Source organism: Triticum aestivum, chromosome 1D (assembly GCF_018294505.1).
Source record: "Triticum aestivum cultivar Chinese Spring chromosome 1D, IWGSC CS RefSeq v2.1, whole genome shotgun sequence".
NCBI lineage: Eukaryota > Viridiplantae > Streptophyta > Magnoliopsida > Poales > Poaceae > Triticum > Triticum aestivum.
This window is the reverse complement of record NC_057796.1, coordinates 317,031,818-317,051,869: the sequence shown is the minus strand read 5'-3', so window position 1 is coordinate 317,051,869 and position 20,052 is coordinate 317,031,818. Positions and strand designations below refer to the sequence as shown.

Genomic DNA, 20,052 nt, shown 5'->3' with positions numbered 1-20,052 from the left:
ATCCCTAAAAACATGTTTAACCAAACAGCTCTCCATTGATTTTTACACTCGAAGAACTGTATGTTCTCCCTTTTATGCAGTATAGGCTTTTATCACCGTCAATTAAAAAAAGCTTGAAATGCGGTAGGCTTTTATCACCTTAATTAAAAGAGCTTGAAATATATATCATCTTTGTTCATGGCCAAGCACATAACTCCGGAGACGAAAAACACTCTGTGTCTTGTGATTTTCAGTTGTGTCGCAACTTTTAAGGGTTGATTTTGTATATTTCCATATTTGGTGTGGAGACAGTAGTTATTTCACTTTGATCTTGTTCCTTTTCATTTGGTTAATGAAAATATTGGTGTTTCCTCTCAAAAGAAGAAAATGCTATCATGTTTTTTTTTGTCATCTTTTACATTTTTTGCCGTGAGCTCATCTAGGCAAGATTTTACACGCACTCATGCTGAAAGGCCAACTGCCCACAAAGCCAGTTCACACAGTGACATAGACCTGCATTTTCTGCTGATTCACAAGGACTCCACTCGTCATGTGTTTACCACCCAAAGGTTGAGTCATTTCGTACACCATAATATCATACCGATGACAAGAAAATGCTACCATGACCTGTTCCACCTGTACAAGTTTTCGATTGTTCAGCAATATGACTTGCAATAAAACTCTTTTCACGGTACATTTTCTCTGAGAGAGAAACAGTGCGGCATCACTTTATTAGCAATATATTGTTATAACAGTTACAGCATCCTTTGTTAATTACAATCCTTTACAGATGAGAAGGGCGACAGTTTTACATCAAGCACTTGCACACTTGCCTCCCTGTAATGCTAGTCTAGCACAATGGTGAGCCGCTCAGTCGCTCCGCACCTGCGATCTGAAATTATTTATTTTGTAGGTCTTCTTCTTCCACTTTGGTGGTGGCTGTTTGGTGAGATGGTATTCAGCTGAAGTATGATTCATCCCCCGCGACGGCTACAGCTTATACACCTAGGTGCCTCTTACTGGTCCACCTCGTCGGGCAAGATGACGTTGTTGAGGTAGACGAGCTGCATTTCGTCTCTCCAGATCTGAAAATCATGTGCCAGAATCTTAGTTAAGGTTTATGGGAAAGGACTGGTAAGGCCATCCGAATCTGCATTACACAAAAGAGGAAAGGGAAAAAGATGTGCATACCAGGTCCCTGAATTCGATCCTGATGGTGGGCACATTTGTTCTGTGGATATCGTTCCCTGAAGGGCCTCTCTTGTAGTAGTTCTTGCCAATCCAATGTGCCTGCAAAGAGATCAAAAGGGTCATTGCTGTTTTCCTGTATTTACATCTATTGAACTTAGCAAGCAAGGATTTGCTCAATTTTATAATGAGAATTCTAGTTGTGATTAAAATGAACGTAACATGGTAATCCTCAGAACCACCAATAGTGCTCCAAAGACAAACAAAAGGAGGTCTGCTTACCTTGAGAGCATGTGAAAACCCTGATTGATACACAGAATTTCTCGCAATTTCACATAGATCACAAGAACTGAGCTTCCATAGCTGAAACAATACCACAATGATTATGAGCTTGTGATGCTTTTTGTGCATGAATGCACTGGTTCTGTACCATATTTCAAGTTATGTAGACAGGCGTATGTGCATACTGAATAACACACATTTATGCACAAGCACATACATACTTTTGCATGATGTGAAAAAAGGAAGGATAGCGAAAGAGGGGGTACCGAGGCAGCGATGCTGTATTCTTCCACCAATGGCTCTTTTGTCAGATGAATTTGCAATGGATCATCCGTGGACAGCGAGACATTCAGTCCTCGTTGGAAAAACATAGGAAAAGGGTTCCGATGGTAATCAAGAAACAAGGAGTTGTTGCTGAGAGGGGACATTGCCAGACCAATCTGATAAGATTCAAAAGCAATTTGTGAGAAAGTAATAACACCATCAGTTAAACATTAAAAATTGTAAGTTCACAGTATTAAAAGAATGCAACCACATAGTAAATTTCTCAAAATTTACACCTATGATGGAAACACCAAAACGGGCAGTATTACCTGACCAAGGTAGTACAGATATTGAAGCACAGGAGACTTCCTTAAATTGATTCCATGTGATATACTGTGACAAAGAAGAAATGTTGCTGCCAAGTGATCAACGTCTCCAGCCTGCATGACCATACCAATTAGAGAAAGCATAAATCCGGAATGTCAGAGTCGAACACTGGAATGTTGAAGATATTTTACCTCACCGGCATGTGGACGGAATTTGATAGTATTCATCCCCTTTGACTCACGCAGCTGAAAATTGAAGTTTTGAATATATGAATTACTTACTAGTAACATGTAAAGATAGAAGACGAATATGCCTACCTTGTTCAGTGTGTACAAGTTAGCATAGCAGTAGTATGCATAATATGAAAATGCTGGGTTGAAGACATTCGTCCATTCTTCAGGTGTAGGCATGTGCTTAGTTGGACGCCTTTCAGGTTTACTCTCATCATCAACCAAATCTAACCCTACGACCTGCAACAGCCAAGAAGACAATTGTCATAACCAACAGATTCATCTAGTTAATGGTGAGAATCAACTTGCCCCCAGTACTTCCTTAGCTCAGCCTCAGACACCCACATACAACTCAGTTGTTCGATCGACCAAGTATATTCTGAAGAATTGGAAGTTCATAGTTCACAGATGAAATGGAAACTAGCTTACCTGCTATGGGAGGTATAGATGGTTGTGTAACTAGTTTAGGCGAAATCTAACCTATGATATTTTATGCAGAAAACTAAGATAATCTAACCAGTTTAGGCGATTCCAGATGTTGCAAATTAAATAGTACTCCCTCCGTTCCGAATTACTTGTCGCACGTATAGATGTATCTAGATGTATTTTAGTTCTAGATACATCCATTTCAGCGACGAGTAATTTGGGACGGAGGGAGTATATGCTTCAGATAAACATGATCTTTCTAGTAATGCCATGTGTATTTCAAACTAATACCAGGACCATCCATAGCACTGACAGCAAGTGAGCACTTGAAACAAGCCTACCGCCTTTGTTCAAGTCTCATGGATGTGAATTTGGGTTACTTCTGATACATACAATGGGGGCTTCCCTACAGTTTGTTACAAAACTTTTGAGAAGAGCTTGCGCCTATGCTTCTATAAAAATCACCTATGTGGAACGGATGCTTCTACTTGGTCATCATAGACCAGCAAATCCATTTGAGAGCTGTCTTTGATACCAAAAATCTATCGCTTGAATGTTTCATTTTATCTTTACACGGAGATTTCACAAAGTTATTTTGCAGACTTGTTCTACATTAGTGATTAGGCAGACACGTGTGGGGACAAGAAACACAGCAGGGATATGATAAGCATCCAAATCAAAAACGATGACAACAGAGTTTCTGTACCTGCTTTAGGAAGACATGAAGCTGCGGGTGCGAAGCTGGATCAATAGTAACCTCAAACAGAGGAAGGAAAATGTTGTCAAGAAGATTTTGAAATGATGTAACAATGCCCATTTGCTGGTACACGTTATATAAGCGTGGAATCTGCAAAACAGTACGAGAAAATAATTATCTACATGGGATACTGCATATCAAAACATAATGAATAAAATACCAACTCTGCATCCATGGACATTTTGAGGACTTTGTTCATGCAGAAAGAATAATTTGTTCAGTGCAGTCACTAGATAAACTGATGGACAACATAATTAGGCACCCACAGTTTGTTTTTCAAGTATATATTTGTTACAAAGAGCAAACGACGGAAAACATCCAAAATATACTATGGAACACCCAAGAAAAGAAGGGTGAACAAATTTTACCAACTACTCCCTCCGTTCAAAAATATAAGATGTTCTAACTTTTTTGTGGATCAGATATATATAGACATGTTTTAGTGTGTTTGTTCATTCATTTCAGTCCATATGTAGTCTATATTGAAATATCCAAAACATCTTATATTTGTGAACGGAGGCAGTACCAGATTGCTGTGGGTCTGCAAAGTACAGTTCCCCAACTGCAAGAAATTATAGGAACTTCTTGTTGTAGGTAATAATAAATACCAGCAAAAGTGGAGAAAGGGTACCTGAATCAACCAAACAACATTTTCACTGTACAATTCATTGTTTACTATCCAACTCGCAAGTTGGTCCCACTCACTTTGCTTCCTCCCATAGATTGAAATCCTATATTCAGCCATCTGGTGAAGCAAATTAGAGTAGACTAAGTTCAAACATTTCAAAAAAGAGTTGCATCTGCATAAGAAACGGGGAAAATAAATAATCCAACTGATAGTTTTACCTGATACTTGCTTGCATTAAGGTCAGAAAAAACTTGCATCGTCAGCTCAGCAAGAAATCGTCCTAGTTTAAATCAAATAGCAATATAAATATCTCAAAATTTACCATGAACATTAATTTTTTTGATAAAGTGATTATAAGAACTAATCACAATAAAAAGCAAAACCAGTAAGACGCAACCAAAGAAAAGCTGAAGCTAAGGGTGGTTGCTTGCAGTTCATAAGCACAGGAGCTCATAAGCTGAGTTTGCAAAAAATATTTAGTGTTTATCTGGGAAGCTAATTGATAAGAATCAGCTCGCACTAGGCCTAGTTTAGGCCAGAGAACCTTGTGAAACATATAACAGAAAAAAAAACAATAGTGTGCCCTGGAGAAAATAAATACATGTTATTTGGTCTGGATGTACACTGACACGTCAGCATTTTGCAACAAAAAGAAGAGCCATATAATGATGTATTAGCCTGACCGTGTATTTTTTTCCTCGAAAGTATCTCATGATGTTTTCTCGTCTACTTATAGAGCAACAAACACTGCTCACACTCAGTAAGCATTAAGTGGTATAACTGCACCACTACGCGGCTCAGCAGCTTAAAAGCTCTGGCTACCATTGTTGGCATTTGGCTATAACAAAGAGGACTAGCAAGTATATCAATTGACACTTTCTGGGCTTACACCATCAATCATTTACTCCCTCCGTTCCAAATTACTCGCCGTGGTTTTAGTTCAAATTTGGACTAAAACCACGACGAGTAATTTGGAACGGAGGGAGTAGCTCACAAGGTCCTAACTGTGTACTAATCATATGCGCCTGAGTAAATACTAAATTTGTGGAATTGTGCCTGAGCCGATATCAAGTACTGGTAACACACATGGCTTTTTAATGCTCAGTGATTGATATAAGTAATTTATCAGAAAATTGATCGGAGTTTATCAGAAGTTGCATACTACACAATAAACATGCATAATTGTCAATAAAAGCACTAGTTTGGATGTGATCATAGTGAGGGGGCAAAGGTGCAGTACATCAAGACAAATTTACCTGACTTTTATATAAACATGCATACATACATTTCATAGGACTTCCACAGGGTGAAAGGTTTAGGAGAAACTATGATGGTAATATAGAACAGGAAACATGGCATTCTGCAACAATATGTGAACTGCACAAAAGTGCCAATAACATAAATAAGCCATCCAGGAAAAAATATGACTTCGAAACAAATAATACCTTGAATAAGATTGTCCTGTTTAAGGAAAATCTCCCGTAGCCTACTTTGGCCACATGGATTGTATTTAAGGTTGAATTTGTCAAAACGATGAAACGTACTTTTGTCCGCATGGACATCTAGCAAATCAACATTCAAGTCATACCTAAGAAAAAAACAAGAAAAAAGATTAACCAACTGGCAGCGGAATCAGCATTACATATACACAGTGTAAAATGCAAAACGCACCCAGTTAAGTCCAAGCTCTCAAAAACCTCCTTCAAAGTCATATATGTACCATCTCTGAAAATAACAACCTAAATGACAGATCATAAATAATTGTGATTATAAGTCAACAGTCATGCTATATTTACTAAAAGGAAGTACGGCAGTGTTCAGAATAACATTCATAAATGTACCTCATCAGGTTCTTTTCTCAGTTTGGACTTGATGAATCTCAGCAAATGTTTCTGATTCATGCATGCTGAGTGGTGAACATGAGTGTCGACCTTCCTAACATTGTAAAAATCACGATGTGGTGCAGTTTTTTGGGCAAGAAACTCCCTGTCCGCGTTTAACATCAGATGAAATTTGAACTTCTGCAAGGGAATAAAAACCTATATCACACAAAAGACTGATAGGAGAGCTTCAAATGATTTCACCGAATCACTCAGGCCACAAAATAGTGACTACATGATTACATGTTCTAGAAGATTCAATCGGTTATGGCAGACAGTTCTTGTGTTCCCCGCGGCAGTCATCCGGAGAACATAATGTAAGTCGGTGAAAAAGGTTGTAGCATCAGCAACAGGATAAATCCTTTCTGTTCCTGAGAAAAAGGGAGAAATAAATGAGTCATAGGATGCTGGAATAGCCTAGTTAAGAACAATAAAGCAAACTGGCAAGAGTCCTTACGGTCTTTATCCGCATAGACTTGGACAACACCATCGACCATTTGGAAAACATGCTGAAAGCACAATCAAGAGTTGAAATCAGGGCAAAACAGACAAAAAATGGTATTGGGACAATGAAACAAGCAGAAGTAAGCTACCTCTGATTTTGATTCAGGCACAAAAGTGAATGGGTTAGGATTAGGTTTTGGTGTACAGGGGTCATTTATGACCTCCTTCTCCCATGGAGCGACCTCTTCTCTAAAAAGGTAACAATCTCTTAACTCGAGACACTTCTGAAGGATTTTGTAGACCTCTATTTCATCAGGAGATGGAATCTCTGGCATCAGACAGAAAATAATATTTAATAACCTTTCACCCATACATGGTACCAAAAAATCAACCCAGTGGGTCAGAAATTCTTGGAGAGAAAGCAACAAATAGATGATTAGTTTAGAAGCATCTACTCATGTGAATAACAAACAAATCTTGAGCGTGTCTAAGTTAGCTTGTGTGCATTCAAAAGAAAAGGATCGCTAGCAAATCAAGAAGGGAAATGACAACTTGGCATTTGCACGATTTAACAATGTTCTTTACTTGCAGAAAGTTGACTGAAATGGAGAAATCTTACATATCCACATTGGGTATAACATGTGAATATTCTGTTAGAAAAATGCACTGTATTTGCGAAACACAAACTGCACTTGTCAAGCTTGTAAATACAACTAATATCTCCTTTCTTTTGCAGGAGAGTTAACTTCATTGCATACAATTTTTAGCAGTGTTGTATATATTCAATTGTCATACCATGAGGTGCAGTTAACAGCTTGATAAATGATTCTTGCTGAGGTTCTTTTCGAAGAATATCTGCAGCAACTGGATCAGGTTGAACCGCATGAAGATCATTGGATATACTATGAGACCGAGTCATGTTTTTTGCATCTAATGGTGTTCCAGCCCCATTCTCCACAACTGAATTTCCTTTGTGTTCTCCCTCCTGTTCAAGGATTAAACGTAAAAATATAACTTTCTTCGGATCAGTTCCAGACTTCCAGTTGGTGTACCAAAAGAAAGTGAAGAATATATGCCTTCAATAGAATTGGTGCATATCAGCAAACAATACTGCTATTGCGTTCCTAAATCCTAATTATGACAAAATCTAGCCAGAAGATTGATTATGCAACGTTACTAACTGTAGAGTAACTACCAGACAAAAGGTTGTTACCATTGAGTAACATTAAACAGGCTGACATTATTCTAGCACATCTTTCAGCAGCTAAAGATTATGTTTGATGCTCGGGCCTTCTATAATGCATCCCAATTGTACACTATAGATTGTTAAATACATTCCAGTGATCCTGATTCATTTTTGTAAGCATAAAGCAAGGCTATGCGGATACATCAGCTCATTAATTATCACATCTATTGAAGTCAAAATGACAGGAAAGGAAATAAAACTCTAGAAACAAGAGCAGATGAAACGATAAGAATAACTTAATGCTTAATAGTATGAAACAATGTTAAGTCATAAATTCACTTATTTCATGTTCATGATCTGCAGACTTCTGATATGAAAATTTATGTCAAGTCTACCCTAACATAAATAAAAATATATAAAAGATGAGCATATAAGTAAGCCAGTAAGCGACTAACAATTATGACAAGAAAAGGTAGAACTGGATGGCAACTGGGTGATTGGAACTTACAAGATTTCTGTTTGTGCTCGCATGGCCATTATCAAGTTTGCCGTTGACTTTCATCGCGGCATCCTCATCAGACCCCTCTACACTCTCTAAAGTACTTGCACTAGCAAAAGGGGACTTGGGTGAATTTGGTCTGATTAATCCAACCCGTCTGCTTGAACCCGAACGAACAATTTGTTTATTGCCTGCATTGATCATTAGTTGTTACTGTATTACCATAGATAGAAAAGAAAAAAAAAAGAGCACGATGCTGCACAACATTTACAAGTCTATCTCCTGATGATTAAGCACCCTGTCATGGCACCAACAGCTATATTTTTCTTGAGCAACCAGGGAGCTTGAATTTATCTTACAGAAACTCCATCTGAATTCTGTCCGTAGAGTACATAATTTTTAGCACTAAATGTTTACTGCAGGAACACTTGATAAGATAAGAGTGCCACGTTTTATTCCTTGTTGCAAAGGGGGTAAGCGCACTAAGTTACCATACCGACAGTCTGTACTACTAGTCTTGTTGCTACCCAGTACGAAAGCTCACACAAACTGCCCCCAACCGGAAGCCATTTCACAACCTAGCGCTCTCAAGCCCAAGGCAAGCCCCAGTCCTATCCACTCCGCCGCACCCAGCCAGCCGCGCTTGCCCACGCGTGCAGTTAACAGTATATATAAAGACAAACGTACCCTCGGGCCCCACTTGCAGCCTCGGCAAGCCCGTGGGGATCTGCATGTAGGCGGCGGCGGCGAGGAGCGCCTCGTCCACGTACGCCCCCACCCCCTCCCCATCGCCGTCGTCGTACTCCTCCACAGGGTACCCCCTGGCGACGCCGCCGGCGGCGTAGATGGAGGAGAGGTCGGGGAGCGAGGAGGAGCCGGCGGCGGCGCGGCGCGGGGGAGGGGGGTTCCTCCCGGCGGCCTCGCGTGGGCGCCGCCGCTCCCGGTCGCCTTTGGCGGCGGCGGCGGAGTTGCGGACGATGTCGCCGCTGAGCTGCGCGACGGCGCGGCAGTGCAGGTAGTAGGCGGAGGCGGCGGCCGCGGAGGCGCCCACGAGTGCGGCGCAGGCGAGCTGCAGTTTGTAGGAGGCGGAGGCGGAGGCGGAGTCCATGTGGGGTCTAGTGACGGGCGGCTTGGGTGGGTTTAACGCAGGTGATTAGGAGGGTGAAGGAAGCGCAATGGGTAATCAACGAGGGCCGAATGGGGAGCGTATTTATAGGGGGGCATGAGGATGGTGACGGGGACGCCAGATTGGGTTTTTGGTCACATGATGATGTGAGTCACCGGTGATTATCAATAGGTTTTGCTGAGCCCCCCTTGGTTTGTACCCTAATTCTCAGAAAGAGAGCTTAGTTCTTCGTGAGAATAATTTAAGAGCATCTGGTGTGGGGGGCAGGGAGAGAATCCAATGGGTGAATGTTTTTCTTATTTGCCTTCCCAAATGCTATTTCATCGGTTGAAAATTTCTTTTGGGTCGGTCGATTCTAACGAGAGAACCAGGCGTAGGCCCGAGGTTGAATACAAGGGGCTCCGAGACAAGCGTCGGCGAGGCGCAGGGGACGTGGGCAAGGCCTCGATCAGGAGCGACGACGCACCAGCGACGTCGCAGGTGGAGGGCGGGTGGGTAGCTAGGGGGTGGACAGGATGGTCTATGACCACCCTCGATTTTCCCCATGGCATGTATAGCATAGAGAAAATTAAGTTTCTATAGTGAAAATATATGTTTATGTGAACATTTGCATTGTTGGACCGCCTAGCCCGTTGGGCTGGTACACCGCCGGTGGTGGGGAGCCGAAGGTTGAAGGATTAGGGGGGCTAGTTCACGTAGAAATTTGGGTGCCCGGGGAGGTTTAGTAGGATGGTTGGGGCGGCGGGAGCATGGCGGGGGCAACAGAGAGGGTGGGGCGGCGAGGAGTGTGCTGCAGCACTGCCGATTGAGCGTGATGAAGGCTGACTGCTAGACCATTTGCCGTATACGGCACATGGACATGCAGTCTGAGGAAGAAGATGAATATTAGGTCGTGGGGAGGAAAACGTTTGGAGGAAGAAGATGGTGATATGGCCGTCCATTTCCAATCCAACGGCTCCGAGCCAATCGACTGAAACCAAATGTTTTTATGGCACCTAATGAACAGGTGCTCCCATTTGCCTTTTTTGGCTAGGTGAAAATTTTGAAATTTAGTTTGCCATGTTGATTTCTTTCAGTTTAGCAGATAGATTGAAGTGTTTTCTCTTAAATCAATATCCTATGAAATTTTGAATCAATCCTCAGTCTATGGAGGTTATATGTGCCCGTCTGGGAGGGAAAGGCTAGTTTTCTCCCTCTTTCTTTCTATCTAGGTCTGTCTCTCATCTTGCTTCACACTCACTAATGTGTGTTCTCACATATGTATCTACCAACTTTGTTGGTCAGAGAAATGGGGAAGAGAAAACCAGGCTCGTCATATATTCACGTTGTCCATGCTTTAGTGGATATGCACTTAATTCCTTTGAATAACAATGTAGAGGTCAGACCTAATTCTGTCTTCGTATTTCTTCCTTGTTGTCCTACTCTAAGCCATGTCGTCTCTGAGGAGGAATAGGGATAACTGATCCTTCTTCGCATTTGATCGACTAATGAAGTAGAGGGGGCTTGGCGGTTTCAGAACTATGGTTTCAATATTTTTATGGCATGTTCATTGTACAACGGTCTTCTTCGTCTTTCACTTTCCATTGGTACAATTAAAAATTATTGAGGTTCTCCCTCTGGAGATACCAAAGCTGAGGTAAAAAAATATGCTTTTTTGGCACCACATACTCCATTCTCCTGCCATTAGAAAGTTCATGGGCCTTGCTACCTTGAGGGCTTTGTTTGGTTGAGGTGGATTTGAAGGGGACTGAGAGGGGTTTAACGAGGTTAAATCCCCGCGAGTCAAAAAACGTCAAAATCCCCTCCAATCCTCTCTATTCCCCTTGGGAGAAAGGTTTACCGAACAAGGCCTCAATGGGTGAGCTCCAACTGATCTTATGACGCTGGTGGAACATCTCCCCCTCTAATCCAAAACGAGTTTTAAATGGAGGAATCACGATAATTCTTCCTTGTTGATCCGTGGGACGGCACTGGACGTACCCAATATCAACGAGAAAGAGCAAATGTGTGGATAGCGGAACAACCATAGATGTCGTCCTTCATATAGTGTGGGGTAGTATATATCTTCATGTCTTCTCACACGAGAATGTGTGAGCTTGGGGAGATTTCAAATTTTATCTTGTTGGAAGGTTGAGCACTTCATGTTAAATGAGAAAGAATGATGAAATGTGCCTTTAATAGTTGGGTGGGGTCAAAAGAGCAACAACGGGTATTACGCATGGTTGTCAGTTTTTTAAGACGGTTTCACTTTTGAGTACACTTAGTGATATCTTGTTTTAACCATGTAAGGGAGTTGTATGTATTCGTATTAAGCTATCGAGTTATACAAGTTCAAGAATAGCGGCAAAATCAAAGATGAAGGAAAGAAAATTAATGGTTGAACAATGAAAATAATTCTGCATGGCATGACGACTACACGACCCAGGGTCGAAGGGTTTTCTAGGTATTTAGCACTAGCAAATTGCCATGACATGCTTCTATTTTTCAAGGAAACCAATATTGTATTAAATCGGGCTTCTACATCATATATAGATGCATATAACCTATATTCGGTATAGTAGTTTATAACAGCCTTATACCCACTGACTTAAAAATTAACCCCCTAATTCTACAAAGGAAGAAACATGATAGACAAGTAAGGTTTCAAGAAACCCGAGTAAAGGCGTCGCGTCTTGTATGATGTGTCGTTAGTTGATGACTGAATAGTTTTCTACCCACAAGATAACACTTTGCGGATGCTCTAAGAATATAGGATATGGACACATTTATGATATGTAAATATAACATACTTAAATGGTTCCCCGGAACAATGACTCACTCATATTTCTTCTCCATTCCTCCCTCTTCACCCTCCCTTGAGAGGTTTCCCTACTTGCTTTCCCTCCTACGACGGTGTTGCCAGCTGGAGTGAGGATCAGAGGGGTCGTTGGGTCGTCGTTGTAGGTAGTAGTTTTAGGCTTAATTAGTTCTAGGTTAGGTGTTTCCATCTGCGACATATGTCTCTATGCCGATATAGAGCTACTTTTTTATGCCAATGAATGGTGTCGGTAGGAGGCATGTTCTTGCATCCTGCCGGTTTCCATGGTGGAGGGTGGTGGATGTGGAGACAACTCCCATAATAAGCTCAATATAGCATTGGATTGGGCAACAACGACATCATCTCCCCCTTTTTCTTCTCCACCGTGGGGCAGAAGGGGAGATGGCGATGGATCTGCGCTTTTCCCTATCGAATTTGGTGCTCTCTGGGCATTGCAAGCTAAGTTGGTGGTTCATCATTCTCCTTCGACCGTTGCATTGACCTCGGCCACCTAAGCTGAAGGTTGTCCTAAGAGGAGCCTCGAATGTGCCTCTTTCAACCTCCAACTTGAGGCCCTTTTCTCATCGCCCATTGTCAGCAAGGATTCGGGCGGAGACGATGGCCAATGCATCCCCGATGAGGGTGCTACTTGCATAATGATTGGATTGTGTTATTGGTTGTATCCTTAGGGTCACGCGTGGAAAAGTTAAAGGACTTGTTTGTAATTTTCATTTCTTTAGAGGTACCTTATTGTAGTGATGTAATAATTTTATGAAGAAAATGCCTACTTTTGGGGCCCTCGGGTCCCTCCCTATTGTTCAAAATATATAGCTACCAGCTAGGTACAATAATGAGATCTTTTCCTATAGCACTCGTCTGTACATGTTGTTTATTTACTTCCACGAATAATATTCTTGTAGGCATATCTATGAGATGACTAGGACATGCATATCCCCCCAGTATAGGCATGTGTGTACATAATAAGCGAATACAACAATGACCATGTCACATGAAAGGAAATTTGTAGATTGCTTTAGTTATCTAGCATGCCCAAGTGGAGTGTTTTAAAAGGGAGGTTAAGGAACACATGTTTGAGATGGGACAAAAACTAAAGGGAAATCTTTAGTGAAAAGATAAGGATAATGTGCACGTTAGCCTAAAAATTAGTTACATTGATGAGTTAGACACACTCTACTAAGAGAGATGTTTGTAGGACGTCTTTCCCAACCTTAAAAGTTAATGCGTCTTTTAGGGCATAATGTGCACGTTAGCAGGTTGATTCCAAAAAACATAAAACCAAAGTATGCTATCATCTCAACTTGATTAGATATGGACAAATAGATAGATGGCTCACATGTATCAAATTGATAAAGATGTTACCTTGTATTTATTGGGAAATGTATCGTATATGGATATCTTATCCATGCTTGTATATATCTGATCGTGCCTTTATTTTTCGTGTGGTCCTACACAAATAAACACAAAATCCAAGCCAAGTAATCGTCTAGTTCTTGTTTAGTTGGCAAAAGAAATTGGATTTTGTGGAGAAAATGGGGGATGTTAATACGTGCGCGCCCATGATCCATTCCCGACAACATAAAATTCCATATATGTATGGGTTTCGTGAGTTGTTTACTTTTTCTTCCTTCCCTTTTTACTTTGCATGCAATCTGTGAACAATGAAGATTGGGCCACCTACTTCGGGGAACATGTTCCTCCATGCGCTTTCCTCGTCTCTCCGACTATTTGCCTCTACTTTTGGCACACAATAGGGGCCCAAAACGCCCGAGATCTTTCAAGTTTGAGAATTTTTTGTTGGGATAATCCCTAGGTTCAAAGAGGTGGTCAAGAAGGGCATGGAAGGAAGAGAAAGCACATGTGGAGCCTTGTCGTATTCTTTATATAAGATGAAGACTGTTGCTTCTCGTCTTCGGTTCTCCAATGCAAAGCTTCAAGTGCATGGCACTAGAATTTTCCTATTCTTTAACATTATAGAGCATCGTGCTCTCTTTGTCGAGGAAACTAGCATTCGACGTAGAATCAAGAGAAGGGTAATCAGTTTGGATATTCTGTAACACACAAGGAAAAAGCAATGCACACACATCTCTAATATTAGAGGGGACACTCATACCTGATACTTTCACTAGCATGTCAATGGACATAGGCATAACATCCTCAACAACGGTTGGGTCACGGGCCATGATGAAAAGGAAACCATTGTTCATGGCTACTTTTCCAACACATTCAGCCATCCCACTCAACGCGACTTCAGTTGGTTTGATCTGGGATCACCACTTGTGAGCTTGAGGAGATCGGTGTGGCATTTTCGGCGGAGGAGGTCAAAGTTGTCGTCATGGGAATGGTTGGTGACAAGGCGCCGGGTCAAGATGGCTTCCCTGCGTGTTCATAAATCCTATTGGGGCATTATTGCTTCCGATATCATGGCAGTTATCCACTTATTCTCTCACCTCTATAGAAAAAAAATCACTGACCCAACTCAGTGAATATTGCTCTACTTCCCAAAAATATCCCACTGGCCCAATTCTCCGGTGCACTCTATATCATGCTACGACTATGAGGCGGCTTCACGAATTGCCTGAAAAGAGGCCCTAGGTTCATAAACCTCCATGCCTGCTGACGATGCGGCTATATTTGTCGCACTCACCAAGGAGGATGTGGTCATTATTTCTCAAATTATCATCATTTTCGACCATGTTACTGGGCTTGTTACAAACTTTCGTAAGAGACTCATAGCGCCTATCTGATGCCATGGCCTCCCTTTGGATAACATTCTGCCAGCCTCTTAGTTATGGTCTCTATGTTCCCCATAAAGTACCTTGGCCAAACACATTCACTTCCAACACCTTGAGGACAAAATCACAAGCAAGCTCAAACCTTCACAAGGAAACATTTTAACATAGTCGACGGGCGTGTTTGGGTCAAACCATGCTATCCCCACAAAACCTCTACCACCTTGACCCTGGGTGTTCCTCATGGGGTCAAACGGTATGCCTACAAGCATGGCAGAGCTTTTCTTTGGGCATGAACAGACAAAGTCACAGTTGGCAAATGCAAGGCCAACCACTATGCTAAAACGATACTCTGAATGTAGTTTATATGTTCCTTAAAGTTCCTATAGACTTTGCTATATGCAGTTGGGCAACTTGTTGTTAGCTTGTTTATTGACTATGATAAAATGTGCTACTAAACTATGATACATCGTAATGCATATGATCGAATATGTAAATTCTTGCTGGTTATATGTATAGTTGTGGTGGGAAGCCCAGGTTGCTGGCCCCAGCCACAACATCTATTTGCGGCGGGCAAGGGAATTTGGACCACCACAACTACAACGTCTAGCTGTGGCGGGCGTGAGGAGATGCTCACCACTGGAGGTGCTCTACCAGTGGCAGGCGTGCGCCCACCACTGATGGGGTACTAGCAGTGGCGGGAGGTTGGTGGCAGGCGCCCCTGGGAGGCTTTCGCACCACTGATGGCCTTTTTGTGCCTGCCACTGCTAGGCATTCCTGAAGTAGTGATGGGGAAAATGAGAGACGATGTTTACCCAGGTTCGGGCCCTCTCGAAGAGGTAAAACCCTACACCATGCTTTGATTATATTGATGTGATGGAGTATCAAGTACAAGATGATCTACCTCGAGGCCGTATGATTGTGTTCTAAACCCTAAGATTGATAATCATGCCTTTAGAGACTAAACCCACGACTTATATACACACTGGGGGTGCCTAGGTTACACATATGGTCGATTGCCAATCATGCTGGCTGGTGAGCTATCCTTGAAGTACACACCAAGTCTTTGGAGGTTTCTATCTTGATTATGCCGAGGAGCACAGCTCCCGGAGTCCTTCCTTGTGAAGATCGGCGGGTCGTAAGTTCGGCTCGTGGACTATGGGCCGTATAGGTTAGTACCCCTAAGTCCATGACACCGTCAAGCACCGACGAGGGCTCTATGATAGTTTGTGTCATGAGATTTGTTGGCTTTCTTCGGATATTGGTGGTTGATATGTCTTTCAAGGAGAATAACTGGCTGGCTATTGGTGCGATGGCGTTGATATCTTCTTCTGTGTTGTCCTGTGGCATGGTTCGGTTTCTTCAACTCTCTAGACTAGTGGTGATGGATTGCAAGCCTGTACTGCGTGGGGTGATGATTCTACTGATGTTTCTTTAGTGACTTATACATCTTGTCTTTAAGCGACGAGTGGCTATTGCGGTCTTTAAAGCCTGATATAGCGAGGGCATTTGTAGGTGTCTCTTTCCTTTACTATAGGTTCAGTGTATTTTTCAATCTTCGACGTATAGTCGGAGGAAGAAGAAGACTAGTTTGATTTTCAATTCCTATCTCTAGTTACCTTTCCATTGTATTGACAATTGTTTTCCTTATAAGATGCCCTTTGGGTGTCATTTTTAATATAAAAACACTCATAAAAGATGCTTCCCCATTAGGAGGCTTATAAGATAGAATAGTGTTTTGGGTATAAACATGTCATTTTTCTTTTATTTTAGGGTGAAACAAAACAAGGCACTTGATCAAAGTCATCGGTATGGGTAGTTGCTAACTCTTGAGCACTGCGTTGGTTTTCCCTTGAAGAGGAAAGGGTGATGCAGTAAAGCAGCGTAGGTATTTCCCTCAGTTTTTGAGAACCAAGGTATCAATCCAGTAGGAGGCCACACACGAGTCCCTCGCACCTACACAAACAAATAAAAACCTCGCAACCAACGCAATAAAGGGGTTGTCAATCCCTTCACGGTCACTTACGAAAGTGAGATCTGATAGATATGATAAGATAATATTTTTGGTATTTTTATGATAAAGATGCAAAGTAAAATAAAAGGGAATAAAACTAGCTAAGTGTTGGAAGATTAATATGATGGAAAATAGACCCGACGGCCATAGGTTTCACTAGTGGCTTCTCTTGAGAGCATAAGTATTACGGTGGGTGAACAAATTAGTGTTGAGCAATTGATAGAATTGAGCATAGTTATGAGAATATCTAGTTATGATCATGTATATAGGCATCACGTCCGAGACAAGTAGACCGACTCCTGCCTGCATCTACTACTATTACTCCACAGGTCGACCGCTATCCAGCATGCATCTAGAGTATTAAGTTCATAAGAACAGAGTAATGCTTTAAGTATGATGACATGATGTAGAGGGATAAACTCATGCAATACGATATAAACCCCATCTTGTTATCCTCGATGGCAACAATACAATATGTGCCTTGCTGCCCCTACTGTCACTGGGAAAGGACACTGCAAGATTGAACCCAAAGCTAAGCACTTCTCCCATTGCAAGAAAGATCAATCTAGTAGGCCAAACCAAACTGATAATTTGAAGAGACTTGCAAAGATAACCAATCATACATAAAAGAATTCAGAGAAGATTCAAATATTGTTCATAGATAAACTCGATCATAAACCCACAATTCATCGGTCTCAACAAACACACCGCAAAAGAAGATTACATCGAATAGATCTCCACGAGGATCGTGGAGAACTTTGTATTGAGATCCAAAGAGAGAGAAGAAGCCATCTAGCTAATAACTATGGACCCGAAGGTCTGAGGTAAACTACTCACACATCATCGGAGAGGCTATGGTGTTGATGTAGAAGCCCTCCGTGATCAATGCCCCCTCTGGCAGGATGCCGGAAAAGGCCCCAAGATGGGATCTCACGGGTACAGAAGGTTGCGGCGGTGGAATTAGGTTTTCGTGGATGCTTCTGTTGGTTTGGGGGTACGTAGGTATATATAGGAGGAAGAAGTACGTCGGTGGAGCAACGTGGGCCCCACGAGGGTGGAGGGCGCGCCCCCCTACCTCGTGCCCTCCTGGTTGCTTTCTTGACGTAGGGTCCAAGTCCTCTGGGTCACGTTTGTTCCGAAAATCACGTTCCCGAAGGTTTCATTCCGTTTGGACTCCGTTTGATATTCCTTTTCTGCGAAACACTGAAATAGGCAAAAAAAACAGCAATTTGGGCTGGGCCTCCGGTTAATAGGTTAGTCCCAAAAATAATATAAAAGTGTAAAATAAAGCCCATTAACATCCAAAATAGAATATAATATAGCATGGAACAATAAAAAATTATAGATACGTTGGAGACGTATGAAGCATCCCCAAGCTTAATTCCTGCTCGTCCTCGAGTAGGTAAATGATAAAAACAGAATTTTTGATGTGGAATGCTACTTGGCATAATTTTCAATGTAATTCTCTTAATTGTGGTATGAATATTCAGATCCGAAAGATTCAAGACAAAAGTTTAATATTGACATAAAAATAATAATACTTCAAGCATACTAACTAAGCAATCATGTCTTCTCAAAATAACATGGCCAAAGAAAGTTATCCCTACAAAATCATATAGTCTGGCTATGCTCTATCTTCACCACACAAAGTATTTAAATCATGCACAACCCCGATGACAAGCCAAGCAATTATTTCATACTTTTGATGTTCTTAAACTTGTTCAATCTTCACACAATATATGAGCGTGAGCCATGGATATAGCACTATATGTGGAATAGAATGGTGGTTGTGGAGAAGACAAAAAAGGAGAAGATAGTCTCACATCAACTAGGCGTATCAATGGGCTATGGAGATGCCCATTAATAGATATCAATGTGAGTGAGTAGGGATTGCCATGCAACGGATGCACTAGAGCTATAAGTATATGAAAGCTCAGCAAAAGAAACTAGGGACTTCTACATTTGTGTCCCTAACTCGAACCCACTACTCAGATTTGCCCCTAATTTCGAAGTGTGCTCAAATTTACCCCTCCGCCGTCATGTTTTCTTATAAAAATGCCCTTCTGTGCCGTTTCCGTCCAGTCAAAGCTGTTTGACCGGTATCTGGCCGTTTATTTGACATTTTTGCCCTTGCGTCCTTACACGTGGGTCCAAATCGAATAGGAAAAAGAAAAATAGGAAAGGCTACCGTAGCGATTGGGCCATGATGCAGTGGCAAGCAGGCCTGGTCCAGCCCAGCCCAACCCAGTCGATGTTATCTTCAACCTCGTGCCAGTAGCACCGAGGGCGACTGGACAGCGCGCACCAGCCGCCGGCGTCCACCTCCTCCTTTCCATTGGACCCCACCCCGCGAGATAAGACCACCGCATCCCCCCGAATCATCTGCCTCTCTCTGTGTGCTCTCCCTTCTCTCAATCGCGTAACTGATTCACCTGAGAGCAAGTGTTCGACACCGAGCGCCATTAGCGCGGCAAACGACCAAAACTCACCGACCCTTTGTGCCTCCGACGTCCTCCACTATGCTCTCTACCACTCCACCGAAGAAATCGAGCTAGGACGGCCCAAGCCAAGCAAATCGACCTCACCTTCATCGCCTCCGATCGAAGACCGCCAGCGTCGATTCGTTGACGTACAAGTTACCCCGCCTCATCTGAGTGCATCTCCAGCCCTGCCGTGATACCCTCCTCCTCTCCCCTCTCCTTTCCCATTCGGTTTCACGCCATAGCTCCATCCCCGCCGAGTCCGTGGCAGCACCGCTACTGGCCTCGTTCCTGCCGGAGAATTTAGCCACCCTGCGCCCTCCTGCTATCAGCCCTGGAAGCGGGAGAGGCAGCGCTAGCCACCCCGCACCTCAGCCGTCGTCCTCAGGGCCTCCCGGTGAGCCTCCGCCATGGATTTTTGTCGCCGACGAATAATCTCCGATGAGGTCCTTAATTAAGCATTAATTACCCCACTAATAGCCCCCTGAGCCATAGCCACGTGGGCCCACTGGCATTATTAACTTGTTATTGAGACTTGTTTAGGTATACTAAGCAGAGTAGCCCCACTCGTCACGGATGAGTCAGATTAAAACAAAATATTTCAGAAAATATTGATTAGCTAATGACATGTGGGCCCAATATCTAGTTTGAATAGTCCTTATCTTTTTTCTCTTTTATTTTAAGTTTGTCCCCACATGTAAGTGTGAGAGAGAGGGGGTGAGAGAAAAAGTTTTTTTTTTCATTTTATTTTTTAGAGTGGGTCCCACTAGTAAGTGACACATGAAGACAGGGGCA

The 20,052-nt window shown here is 42.3% G+C and overlaps 1 protein-coding gene across 2 annotated transcripts; it reads right to left on the bottom strand.

Moving 5' to 3' along the window:
- Window positions 1-682: 682 nt before the first annotated feature.
- Window positions 683-9,280, bottom strand: LOC123181730 (probable AMP deaminase). Of its 2 annotated transcripts, none has more exons than XM_044594054.1 (19): window positions 8,778-9,280; window positions 8,100-8,281; window positions 7,201-7,390; window positions 6,555-6,733; window positions 6,419-6,470; window positions 6,205-6,326; window positions 5,923-6,102; window positions 5,753-5,820; window positions 5,527-5,669; window positions 4,300-4,361; window positions 4,085-4,198; window positions 3,403-3,543; window positions 2,358-2,510; window positions 2,232-2,285; window positions 2,043-2,153; window positions 1,716-1,889; window positions 1,450-1,530; window positions 1,171-1,269; window positions 683-1,064 (listed from the first exon to the last, which is right to left on the bottom strand). In XM_044594054.1, exons 1-19 carry the CDS (start codon window positions 9,196-9,198, stop codon window positions 996-998), a joined length of 2,595 nt encoding a protein of 864 aa, XP_044449989.1. In that variant the 5' UTR covers window positions 9,199-9,280; the 3' UTR covers window positions 683-995. The 2 variants fall into 2 exon arrangements, with proteins under 2 accessions (XP_044449989.1, XP_044449988.1); XM_044594053.1 differs by having other exon boundaries at window positions 6,205-6,332; window positions 8,778-9,279.
- Between the last annotated feature and the right edge of the window lie 10,772 nt (window positions 9,281-20,052).

What these genes read in the sequence shown, in the direction of transcription:
- LOC123181730 (XM_044594053.1), bottom strand. Translation starts at nt 9,198, where the DNA reads ATGGACTCCGCCTCCGCCTCCGCCTCCTACAAACTGCAGCTCGCCTGC. An exon ending in TGCCTGAATCAAAATCAGAG is followed by an intron (nt 6,471 to 6,554) that starts GTAGCTTACTTC and finishes TTGTGCTTTCAG; the next exon opens with CATGTTTTCCAAATGGTCGA. An exon ending in ACTTGTACACACTGAACAAG is followed by an intron (nt 2,286 to 2,357) that starts GTAGGCATATTC and finishes TTCAATTTTCAG; the next exon opens with CTGCGTGAGTCAAAGGGGAT.